The sequence below is a fragment of the Aythya marila genome, assembly GCF_965140915.1.
Source record: "Aythya marila genome assembly, chromosome: 1".
NCBI classification, from domain to species: Eukaryota; Metazoa; Chordata; class Aves; order Anseriformes; family Anatidae; genus Aythya; species Aythya marila.
This window is the reverse complement of record NC_139042.1, coordinates 76,156,812-76,169,723: the sequence shown is the minus strand read 5'-3', so window position 1 is coordinate 76,169,723 and position 12,912 is coordinate 76,156,812. Positions and strand designations below refer to the sequence as shown.

The following is a 12,912-nucleotide window of genomic DNA, read 5'->3' as shown; positions in this document are numbered from 1 at the left end:
AAAATTAATACTGTCAGGTTGTACTAGTACTCGAGATATAGCCTGACTTTTGCAGCTGGAACTCTGATATGATGTTTTGAGTAATCAGGGCACTAAAGAGCAAAGCGCTCTTAAAGCCAACCAGAAGATATGAGCCTAGAACTCCTCCTCTGTGTCTCACCGCAATGAAAAATCACCAGGTTTAAAGCACACTTTGATGAGAAAAACAGCAGCATGGTAACTATTATGTATTCATGCGTGTCTTGCTCACAGTGTGAGTTGGAAGCTGAGGCTAAATCAGGAAGTAAGATCTTCCAAGTGTTTTAATTTGAAAAATTTAAATGAGATGCTACTCTTACCACATACGATCCTCCTGTTACCTGCCTGTCTCTAAAGGCAGATCTGGTTTTCACTCTTGAACAAAACGAAATGATGGCTTGGAAGCAGTGTTACTCCAAGGTCCTAGAGTTATGAGGTGCTATCAGAGCAAGGCCGCCTGATACTTAGAAGCATTTTCTCTTTGTACATGGCCAGATGGAGGAACCTACACAGACACTTTGAATGTTATTAATTACTGTGAAAACAAAAAGAAAACGCACAAAAAACCAAAGTGCTATGGAAAAGAAACCTTGATCCTTGATCAACTGCTACCTGCATTAGTACACACAAGACTGACTGGCCCTAGGGAGCAATGAAATACCTGCAAAATTACTTCATATTATTTTCCACTACTGATTTTGACACCATAGCTTTAATGGTTCAGGAGAATGAAGGAAAGATGATTAGTCTTTCAGTAATTGTTTGCAATTACTTCCTGTTTCCATTGGTATTTAAATACTGATGTTAAGGAACATTTATACTTAAAGGGCTAGTCTTAAGCACAAAATTTAAAATACCCCATTGAATAAACAGGATGCTTCTTATTTCTGGGATACTGCTTTCGACTCTTTTGAGATTTGTAAGACACTGGCAATACAAAACTGGTATGATGAAGTTGTACCAAGTCGAATGGATCTTCACAGGTGAAAAGCATAGCCTGTGGGTCACATATTGGAGAATGGTGCTTAGATGTTAATACAAACTATTTTCTAAAGGCCAGGGGATCTTTGGTTAAGACTTCATTATATTCTTATGCTTTTCCTCAAACATATTAAAAATATAAAACCACTGGAAATTAAAAGTTATATTCCCCCTCCCCCAAAGTTATGATCTTTTTCTTTTTTAAATATAATTTTAACAAACTAATGAGTAATTCCAACTCTCTCTTTTTTTTTTTTTTCCAGCAAATGAAAAAAATAATATGTATTTTTAAGATCTTACCAGTGCTAACCCTGATTTTTCTCAGGAAATGTTTTTTGACTTAAATCTTTGACAGGCCATTCATTGAAGTTGTTCTTTATGGCTGTAGTTACAATAAAGGAACTGGGTTCAGTCTTTTTTCCAGAGCTTTATTTTTCTTAAACCCAAGCCAATCCTTGCAAATATAATGAAACAAATGACAGTAAAAAATATTTGAGTTGGAAAACAATCCAAAGTTTGGCTCCATTTCTAAATGCCTCTTTTTTTTTTTTTTTAACTAATTTTTAAAGTGACTCAAAACTGAAAACATTATTCAGGAAGCTGCATAAGAGGGTAGCAATTTTACCTGCTTTTTTTTTTTTTTTTTTAAATCTGCATCTCTACATCTCATAACAAAAGTGTTGTTAGTATAAGATTTTTCCTGTCTCTCCTTTCCTTAAATCAAATGAACCTATCATATTACTTATACTACATAAAAATATATTATACTATATTAAATATATTAATGCTTTTTTGGGAAACTTGTAGCGTTAAGGAGAACTCCGTGTCAGAAAAAATGCAAAAAAGGTAACTTCCAGACAGCTCCTCCACCTGCTCCCCACCCCACCTTTTTATGACAGGTTGACATGGGTGACTTCCAGACTATGCCTGAGGACCAGCACACTCCCCAAGGCCATCCCAGTATATACCAGTCCTGTGGAATCCAGCAACAGTGGAAATTAAGGTTTGGGAAGACTCTCACCTCTTTTGTATCAGCAGTCTTTCTTACCCAGTAGGTTTCCCAGCTTCCACCTTACCCATCTTATCTCCCATCTTAACCTTCTTCTGAACCTATCCTAAACCTTTTCTCCTAAGCTGTTGCCAGATCGTTCTTCTTAGTACATCCCAAACTGAACAGACTTTCTAGACACAGTGATAAGGGAGATGGTAAGGCTGGATATACAGTTTGCCATGTGTAAGCAATAAAATGGACGGGCATTGCCTTTTTGTTAAATCATAACATATTTTTTTTTAATTTTACCATAAAGGAAGGAAATGTAAGCATAAGATCACTAACCAGACCTATACAATAAACAGATCTATGCCAGCTAGATCTGCTAGTCCTTATTTCTAGTGGTTTCTGATCATTACTGAGGAAGATCTCTTGCAGTTTGCACAGGTCTGCTCAAAGGTGAGAATGTTAGTTGTGCAGCTCTGTACGTATCTCCCATGCATAATCCTCAGCCTGCAGCTGTGCTACACGACCTTGCCGACATCCTCTGAGTGACTCAGACAGAAAGGTTATGGTCCTCCCAAGGCAAGGGAGACACAGATCAGAGAGTCAGCTGTCCCTGGATTTCTCAGCAGTTTCCCTCCGAAGCCTCCTTCTCCATAAACTGCAGACCTCACCTCTTTGCCCACGATGACCAGGTGGCACAACAGCAGCTGCCAACAAGACGTGCCACCTGGCCAGCTACTCCTCAAGAGCCTTTTGTCTTCCCACTGCCACTGCTCTGTTAACTTGTCTGCCCGGCAGGCTCCATAGCCACATCAGTGCTTTGAAATTTGCAGTCGGGTAGCCTGTCTCATTGGTTGACATGGATCCTGCCTCTGTGAAACTGCTGGACAACACCCATGTCCTGCTCTTGCATCCTGCTCCAGACAGAGCTCTTAGATGATACAAAGTCATATGGGACTTTTCCTCCTCGGTACTCCAAGAAAGGTCTGCAAATGTGTGTGAAACTCCTATTAAAAACCACTGCGAGAATGATTATTTCTAATAATAACATGGCAGATCTGAGAGACTGAGGTTTACAGCGCGGTCACACATCTGAACTGATCTGCAAGGCTCTCCTTTTTTTAACACAATACCATGTGTGCTTCTTCAGATCAGAGGAAGTAAGTCTGAGAGGTTCTGCATTTGTGATGATCTGATAATTGGTTTTCTGCCTTCAGAATTTGTTTTCTGTCCTGAGACAGGAAAATGTTCCCCGAAATTTTTTACCAGTGGGATGAAGGAAAGGGTCAACAAAAACAAATTTCAGCACTTGATACATTTAAAAGTACTTTCATTTCTGTTTGTACCCCTTTGTATATGAAGTAGGTTCAATTTCAAGACAAAGGATCAGCTTCAAGTAAAACGTTAACATTTCACGGTCTAAAAACGGGTAGCATTTTGGAATTTTTCAGAACTTAAAAAAATGCTTTCTCAAAAGCAAATGTAATTTAAATCCTTTCAGTGTTATTGAGGAAAACCATCCTGTCTAACTGGAATTCTCTGAAGAAAAACCTGGTTTGGAAGCATTTTTCTCACTGACCCGTAGAGGAACCTATTCAGGTCGAAGAGAAGACAGAGACTGATAAAGGCATCTACACTGCAGAACAAAGAAAATCTGTTACGTGACAGCAGTCTTGACCTGTTATTTGTCTAAGCCAAAGAGCTCTTGGGGTTTCCTACAAAACCTGCCAGGCACGTTCCTCTAGCATTTTTTCTGAAGGAAATCATGCATGGAGGTTTCATTTCAGATGTTACCCAGTGCCCTAATATGGCTTGCACACAGAAACCAGAACCATGAATCACATCTGCTCCGCAATGTTAGCACAGCCATCAAGATTTAGCTACACCCACAGCTACGTGCACTCCTTGTTTTATATGCCTAACGTTAGATGTCTAGGACATGAGCTCAGTCTGTCACCAGTAAAACAAAGGTGAATTCAGAGCTCGTGAGGACTGACTGTTCCCATAGACTAAGGAAGCCCAGGGAAGGTAGGACCTTCACTTAGATTCCTGCAGTAGACTGGATGACTAAGCATGTGCTGTGAAATAAAAAGGCAATGAAATCTATCCTCTGTGCCTTAAAAGCAAGTTGACTGCTTCCAAACTGTCTGCTGGGAGTGGTCCTTGGCTCATACAAGCCTCTACCCTGTTTTTGGCCATGCTGTATAAGAAAGGATAGGCCAATCTGTGCCAAAGACCATGACAGTAAGGCTATGGATCATCACAGGGTAGTTAGTGCTCAAGGCTATGCTTTGGCCTTGCTTTATTTACACAAATATGGCTTGTAGGTCCCAGCCTCTCAAGCCACCTCTCTCTAGCTCTACTCCATTTGATGACACTGGATTCAACTTGCACTTCTGAAGGTATCTGAGGATTTTGGATTCTGAGAGCACACCAGCAAAACACAGCATTGTGACAGGAAATGTGAGGTTTACTCAGAAGCTTTTCCAGAAATACCCCATCCTCCTGAAGTAATTCCCCCGAGTTCCAGCACCTTACAGACCCCAACTGAGTACAAGACGGTTATTCAAAATCAAATCTACCCCAGCAGAGGAAAGCAGCTGCAGGGGTTGGCTTACTTATTGCATGTGCCCCATTCTCCTCTCCATTCACAGTGGCTTCTCCGTTCTTTGGTGTGTTCTGCTGGGAAACAGCAGTCGTCGTTGCTCCCGCTGTTGCTGCCGTTGCTGCCGCTGCTGCCGCTGCACTGGCTTGTTGCTGAGCTAGTTTCTCTCTGAATGCTTGCTGCCGGGTCTGTACAACATCAGGCATCACCGCGTCTATCAGAGACAGTGATTCTATTGGCCTGCCGTCAAATACTGTACCATCCTGTGGGGAAAACGAGCCAAAGTCAAATTGCAGGTTTAGGATCCCCACCACTGAGGTTGGCAAAGAGGCAATGCTATAAAGGAACAAAACTAGGCTGGGAGAAGACACTGCGGTTCGACCTAACCAACTGCGCCACACCACTACAGAGCAGCTCTCTCTCAGATGCACCATGGTGGTACTCAGAGATCTGCTCTGTGAAGGGATAAGTTATTGGAACTTTACAGAAAGAGTCAGGCATCTGAACTCTTTACAGAAGCAAAAATATTATGCTATGAAAATAAATTGTCTCAGTGACAGAAAGTGTCTCTTTCTTTAGTATTTTGACAAAACCAGCGATAGCTAAAGCCATTACAAAGCCAGACAGAGACAGACCTTGGTTCATGGTTTGTCTTCCTGCACTAGCAGGGACATACGACTGGAAGCAGTAGACGAATAACGAGTCTCAGGCAAAACAAGTGTACGTGCAAATTCACTGGTTTCTTATATCACATTCACCAGCCCAGTACCACCAGTTGTAGCTGACTGTACAGGACTTATTTACTATCATTTTTCCTGGTTTTCCCCAGTTCCATTAACAATAGTTACAACTCTCATTTTAATTTCTGTAAATTAGGCTTCAGGTTTAACAACCAATTGAGTTAACCTTTAAGGGTTAAAGACGTAATGCAGGCTCGGGTTAACAACTACTGTATCTACTTAGATTTCCTTCGCTTTCACTTTCCTGTCACCATAATTATGGGAAAAATGTTTTAGAAGGCTCTATACTGCGGCATTTTACTGACCTTCTGCAAACTCCATCTAATTGAAATAAACAAGACTCAGCAGTGAAAGATTTGGGTTTTAGGAACAGCACATAAGGTTTGGATATGGACAGATGAGGCAGCTGGGAAACAAAATCATTTTCAAGAGATACCAATAACTAATAAGGAAAAATAACAGTTTGGCTTAGTAGTCTGCTTCTGTTGGACTACTCATTGAATTATCCCTTACAATTACATTGTTAAAATAACACATATTTGTTTCCTTATGGGGAGGAAAAAAGAGGAAAGAGTCATTAGAGAAGACAAATGTAAGTTCTCTTTCTCCTCAACATTTTTTATGCAAATGTCTCTATAGCCATTTATTTGAATCCTGGCTCAAGTCCTTGCTACACTATGAGGAAAAAAATGTTTGCCAATGAATTTTGGCATCTTACATTTTTAACTGTAAAATTGCTCACTGGAGTATTTCCATAACTGTCCTTTCACAAATCACAAACAATACTTTAATTTTGTACACATAATTTATAAACTCACTGATTACTTGCCACTCTTAAGGAATATACACATAGAAGTAGATTTGTAGCCTTAATTGGCATGCAGACTGTAGAAAGAACGGCTTTTGTTTTGCTGTACGGTACTTACAACCATGAATTTGAACAGAATCAAACCCCTACGAAAGCAAAATAAATACAAGTGTGACAACACATGCATTTTTAGATCATTCTCTCAATTGAGGCCAGTTCTGAAGCTGAATTCACAGGAGTAGGGCCTTATACCTTTCGTACAACCTGAACCAATAGGTGCTTTTCCTGGTGAGTCTCTAACTGTGTAGCTCTAATATCAGGCACAGGGCAAAATGTTAAGTAGTAGCAAATTGAGACAGATTCCTCACACTGCTTTGTTATTACAACTGCATCAAAGTGCAGCTTGGCACGAATGTCAAGTGTCATTGCCCCAATTAAAAACAATACATACACAACTCTTAAACATGGTATCGAGTCATAAAGAGAAAACAATATAGAATGTTAGTGATAAAAACAAACGAGTTTCCAAACCACACATTATAAACACAGCCTTTTATCTGTTTTATATTCCTTTGTTCTCACCCATGTCGTTCATTCTACATTCAGCTATAGAGGAAAAGACAATAGCTTTCCATGTATTTTTATGTATTAATATTTATTACAGATATCTGACAAATACAAATACCTGTGGTAAATATTTCCTAAGGCAGCACTTGCTTATCTGTCATGCTCCCCTCCCTCTTGAAGTATTGTGCCTTTAAGGTTGTCAGGGCAAAAATCCTGGCTTCTCCTACATGCCCCTTTTGCTTCCCCTTGCAGTTCAGTGGGAACAGGGACACTTTTTGGCTGCTCACACAATGCACACAACCAATGACCCAGGCAGGGTTAGAATTTGCACACAATTGTTTTGGCATGTCCGTTGTGGGATGCTGCCTGGTCTTTGTATGATCTGAGCCAAAGTCACTGATATCAGAAAGGTCCAGTGACTTCAGTGGATTTTTAGTCAGGCTCCTCACGGCATGCAAGCAGCACTGTCTTCTAATAGCTGCCAGGGACTGAAGTTTTAAGCGATATTGCACGTTTTTCCTGTCAAATTCTGCTGTCACCTTGAAAACACAAGGCTGTAAATGCAGACACATTTTCCTGTTTGCTGCAGGAATCTGCGCACCCCTGGCTTGCTGACTGAGGTAGTTGAAACACCACAAAACCCATTTAAGCAACGCAACGGGGGCCTCAGTGCCACAGCGGAAAACTGTGCAACGTGTCTCAGAGTCTGCAGGTGGTAGGGCAGAACAGGGTTGAGGTATAAAAGGGCACCAAATGGACAGAAACTGAGGATGGGTGGCTGGTGCATCTGGCTGTCGAGGGGCATCGCTGGGCGAGCTCCAGCATGCTGGTCGGCCATCTCAGTAGTCCCCAGGCATGGATGTGAGGGGCTGTGGTGGCGATGGGGGTACTTATACTTACTTCGTTGATGCTGATCTCAGCCTCCACATACTGGAGCCCTTTCTGGAGGATGGAGATGAGTGCAGCAGGTGGCACTAGTGTTCCGTTGATGTTGGACTGACTGATGTGGCTCTCGATACCGAACGTGAAGGCCGAGTGGGAGAAACCTGAGAGCAGGAAAAGGAAGCCATGACATGAAATCTGAACGCACCAGCCAGATACACCTTCACGATCTAAAAATAATCCTGCCTCAAGATCAGAAAGACGCTGCAGCATAAATGGGGGAAGGCGGGCGGGCTGCAGGCGACCTGGAGGTTAACGAGAGCCATCCTGGTGCCCCTGCTGCCGCCTGTCCTGTCCTGTCCTGTCCTGTCCCCCTCCCCACATGCCTCGTCTCGTGGGCAGGCGGCGTCACATGGAAATGGCAATGCACACGGAGGAGAGGAGAGCCGGCTGACTGAAAACCAAAACACAAACATGAAAAAATATGAGTCACCGCAAGGGCAAGGCCAGCTAATAATAAAAATGACTCGGATCTTCATCTTCCTTTCTACGCTTTCGTATCGGTGCTTCCTGAGGCTATAGACTCAAACCCCTGTCAGCGCGCAGGCTGTACAAAATCAGGGCCCCGACGCAGCTCATGCAGGGAAGCCGCTCTCTTGTGCAAGGGAAGAGGTTTCAAATCCTCTGGTCACCACATTTATCGCTAACACGACATGCAGAGCGCTGCCATTAAAACACGCAACAACAGAAAGGCCTCTCCCGCAAACCCGTTTTCTGAAAGTGAACAGTAACAGCAAGAGTAATTAATCGGGATCAGCAATGATCAAAAGAGCAGATGATGGCCCAATTTGGCGGCCCTCCCTTCAACCATAATTCTTTCTTTTTGACATTTCATTTTTGTTGTTGGCCTAGACGTAACCGGTCTCGAAGTGGATCAGTTTTTGGGAGCTGTGCCGTCATTGCCACGAGGACCGGCTCGAGCGTCCGAAGGCAGGCGCCGCAGGCGGACCGCGTACAGGCAATGCAGGGGGGAAGGGAGCACAGGATGTAGATATAACCGTAGGAACCCATTTATCACCACGCTGTCTCCAGAGCATTAATCTAACATTAAAAGCCTTGGGGAAACCACCCATGCGCTGTCTCGAACAGGAAGAGCCCTAGCAGTCTCCACCGACCAGACAAGAGGAAAAAAAAAAAAAAAAAAAAAAGAAGAAAAAGAAGGCAGCTCACAAATGAAAATACTTCCGTTAAATATAGCTATGCCGCTTCCCCTTGTCAACAGTGGTTTCATTTATAGTTTTGTCCGTTAAGGGATTTCCCCCGTATCACTGCAGTGTCCGATTGTGTGTGGGCTGGCGGATGGGATTTGGGGCTTGCTCCACAGCACTGCTTTCTCTCCCTCTCTCAAACTGTTTTCAAGGCTCTTTTTGCAACCAGCTCAATTACGCTCACAGGCAGCAAAAACAAAGAAAAAGAATGCCTCCCACGTGTGAAAACTGAGGTACGTATTTCTCCGCGATTCTCTTCCCCTACACATTTTATTTCGACGCTGTTTTTCTTCTCTTCCATGTAACAGCCTCTGTCCTCTCCTTTCCCTACCATGCCTCCCCTTCCTAGTACTTCCCCAGATTTTTGGGATGTTTGGGGACACCTTTTAGAAAGTGTCAGCAGACTTACAAATGATTACAAGGAACGAAAACAAAGCATAGGGAAAAAAAAAAAAAAAAGAAAAAAAAACTGAAAAATTGCAGCATCATTCATCTAATCCCTGGACCCCTCTTACTCTGTCTTGCTCTTAATGTCTTGTGGTCTAGTTTATGAGCTGCTAGACCTCCTGCTGCATCCAAAATAGACTGTAAGATCTGCAGGGCAGTGCTTTTGCCTTGTTATTTGTTCTGCAGAACATCTAAGCACATTTCTGGGTACCACAACAAGAAAGAAATCGAGCATTGAGCATACACAGCCTGAGTCAGGGAGACCTAGGGTTTGATGGCTGAACACTGAGATCTCTATGTATGTATACATATACGGCATGCAACTAATCAGAATTAGGGAAACAGATCCTGCTTAATGTATATTTATGTGTATTTAAATTAAACAACAACAGTAATAACACCTTCTTGAAAAGCAGTGGACTTTAAAAGGCATGACGGATTAATCAGCCAATCTACTTAAAAATGCAGAAGACTCAGATAATTAAGCTGTTGTCCAGAAGCACTGAATTTCACTGCTTAGAGAGACAGTAGCTTATCTGTGAGCTGGTAGCTCAGAATTTTGTAGAATGGTCTCTGATTTGATCAAAAGGCAGGTAGCATAAAAATGGCCAACAACATACATATGGTAAAAAAGTGGAAAGCCATCACTGTGGATCTACAGCAGCCTTAATTTTAGCTATGACTTTGTACCTGTCATTAGTACATTTGGTACCTTGCAGACTTTTAGCTGGCTCCTGTCACATCTCATTTCAAGTCACATCTTTGCCAGCAGACGGGTTAATGTTGCATACAGCTAACCTCTTCGGCCAGTTGCCACATCCCTGAAGAGCAACACCTCTCACCTGACTGCGTGTGGGAAAAGGGACTTCTCAGCACAAAACCTAGAGGTGTTATTGAAATGAATCCTTTCATTTGACTGTTTTTCTCCATGATAAGAAACCGTTACCAAAGCATTCAAGAGATGACAAAACACAAAACTCTTGGCTATGTTCTCACGGAATAGCAATCTCACATCTCCAGCAGTTGTGACAAATTTTCCCAAAATCTTATCTGGTAAGATCAAAGTACTGAAAATCAACAGAGTGGAACTGCTTAAGTGGGTGCCGCTGGACACTGTGTTCCTCACTCCTCTTGGAAAAATCCTGACATAGCATGGTCCTAACATGGTATTTAAAAGAAAAGCAAACACCAAGAAATAACTCAAACAAACAACTGATAGCTAATTATCTCCCAATTTCTTGTATCCTGATAAAACATAGAATTTATATAATGCAACATGAAAGTACATGGATTTTAAAAGTCACACACAGTTAAGAAAATCCTGAATGAAGCTGTACCCACGTCAGGTTCCTGATAACACTGAAAAATCACTTGAGCTTCACTTTTATAGTTACCAGATGTCATCAGTTCTCTTCGGGGCTCTGTGTGCGAGTGCACTGAATTATATAGTGATGTTGCAGCTCTTTATAGTTCAGTCATATAAAAAGGTGATTTCTATTAAACGAAGGCAAGTTTCTTTTAAATGCTAGCTATTTAAATGCTTGTGTTACAAATGTTAACTTGGCCCTCCTTCTGAAGTTCATGAAACCACATTAGGAAGCACAAAGCCAAGAAACCAGCACACCACCCCCTTGGTGACTGTGCAGGCTGTCAAGGCAGTCAGAGAGCGAGAACAGCAGGAGAACGTGCTCAGCAAACGGGAATCTTAGGGACAGATGTGACAGGGACAATATGCAACTCCAGCAGACCAAAACTCAAGATGCTGCAGTCGCAGGGAAATGAATGAAAGAAGGAAGTTGCAGATCTGTGTCCACCATATGCATCACTTCTCATAAATTCTCTCAGTCCAGTGATTATAACAATCACTCTATAAAACATTGATTTATACCCAAATAGCACCAATAACTGAAGTCTTAATGTTGTAAATCTTTTGAGGACATATGCTATGAGTCTCTGAGCTTTTAAAATTGAAGATGTGAACACAAAGAGCTGAAGGGGAGAGACCACAGCCACATCCTGAACTGCTTTTGCACCAGTGAGACCAGTGAGTCACTTCTGCAGTGACGGGACTGCTACCCTAAATGTCATCATTGAGCAGACTTGAGAGGATGGCTTCACGGTCTTTCCTGCCTCAATCTAGAGAAAAGATGGGAAAACACAAACTGTCCAAAATACAATGTTTAAAATATTATCATACATGAACAAACATCCAGATGAACAGTGGGTTACCTGCAGAACTTCGTATGATCACCTTAAAGGAAGGTGATGTATCATCTGCTGGACAGTTGGTCTTGAAAGATTTTACAGAGCATAAAAGCACAGAGGACATAATGAATGCAGAAAAAAAAATAACTTTAATGAACCCCACTAAATAAAAAATTGTTATGCAAATGTTTTTGACTTGAAATTCCTCATTTAGAGATTCCTGCACTTCTGTACTGACAGTGATAACAGATCCTGGTTCTGCGCTGTATCTCTTCCCACATCGAGGTGTCTGTATATACTATCAGTGGTACATACACAGTCATTTGGGAATTCTTGCCCCAGGCAGTGCCAAAAAATGCATATGTAGGGCTGTTTTACAAAATTTCACTGATAGATTTTGCTGTAACTGCGAAAATAGAGATGATAGAGCTGTTGTGTGTGTTTTTTTTTTTTTTCTTCCCCTTGGCTGCTCCTTTTTCAGTTAAAAATGGCCTCCTCTTAACACAGCATTTGCCACTGATCATAGAAGGATGAGTTTTTGTTTAATGAACGTAACACTTTGTTTAACGAACTTTTGTTTAATGAACGTAACACTGCTCTTTGTGTGCCGATTTGATCTACAGGCTACATAATTTTGATCATTTACAATATGCCTGGCTCACAGCAGCGATGCCTACCAAATGCAGGCACAGGAGAGAGAGCTGGGTTACCATGCAGCCCAGAGAAAGTCTTGCCTTCTCCAGAGATGTGCCTCACCTGGTCTGAGGGTTAAGGATTCCTCCTTTTAAGCACACAAATGGGGTGCTGCTGAGTATTCCCCATGCTACTTGATCTGGCTATGATAGATTAAACTGACTGACATTCCCTAAGTGCTCCCTTCATTTTCGGATTCCTTTAGCATCGTAAAAAGCAGCCTTGTTTAAACTGCGACCTTAAAGTGCAATAGCTACAGCACTTACTGCTGCATCTGTGCAGGCAAGCAGAGTGGCAAAAAAGGGTCTGCAGAAGCAACACTTTCCCAAGTATTTCAGTCTTAGCTGGTTACTTGAGAGGCCATAATTGGCAATAGTTAAGCTGTCTACTGAATACTGTGCAATTCTTCTGTTTGTGAACTAACCGTTTTTTTTTTTTCCTTGTAAAATTCACTTAATATACTGTTCATTTTTTTATTTTAAAAAATATTTTCTCTCAAAGGTATTTCCAAATTACTCAGATTAATTATTCATACTATGTGATTCTTCACTGAAACATTTGTTACTGTAGAATGAAACAGAGAATAAAGAATTATGAATGTCAAATTGTCTTTGACACACATCTCAGACATCTGTATGAGGAATAGCCTCTATCCAAACACTGAGTACAAGTAATAACCCGTTCTTACAAATCTTTGTACA

At 41.6% G+C, this 12,912-nt stretch overlaps 1 protein-coding gene across 8 annotated transcripts in view; it reads right to left on the bottom strand.

Moving 5' to 3' along the window:
* TBL1X (transducin beta like 1 X-linked) overlaps positions 1 to 12,912 on the bottom strand; it is a 200,184-nt gene that overhangs the window by 31,245 nt on the left and 156,027 nt on the right. For all 8 annotated transcript variants that reach the window (XM_082768461.1, XM_082768456.1, XM_082768462.1 and 5 more), the window contains 2 exons: positions 7,617 to 7,762; positions 4,615 to 4,864 (listed from right to left, as the gene is read on the bottom strand). In XM_082768461.1, the coding sequence (XP_082624587.1) occupies positions 4,615 to 4,864; positions 7,617 to 7,762 (396 nt within the window). The remainder of the gene's footprint in view (positions 1 to 4,614; positions 4,865 to 7,616; positions 7,763 to 12,912) is intronic.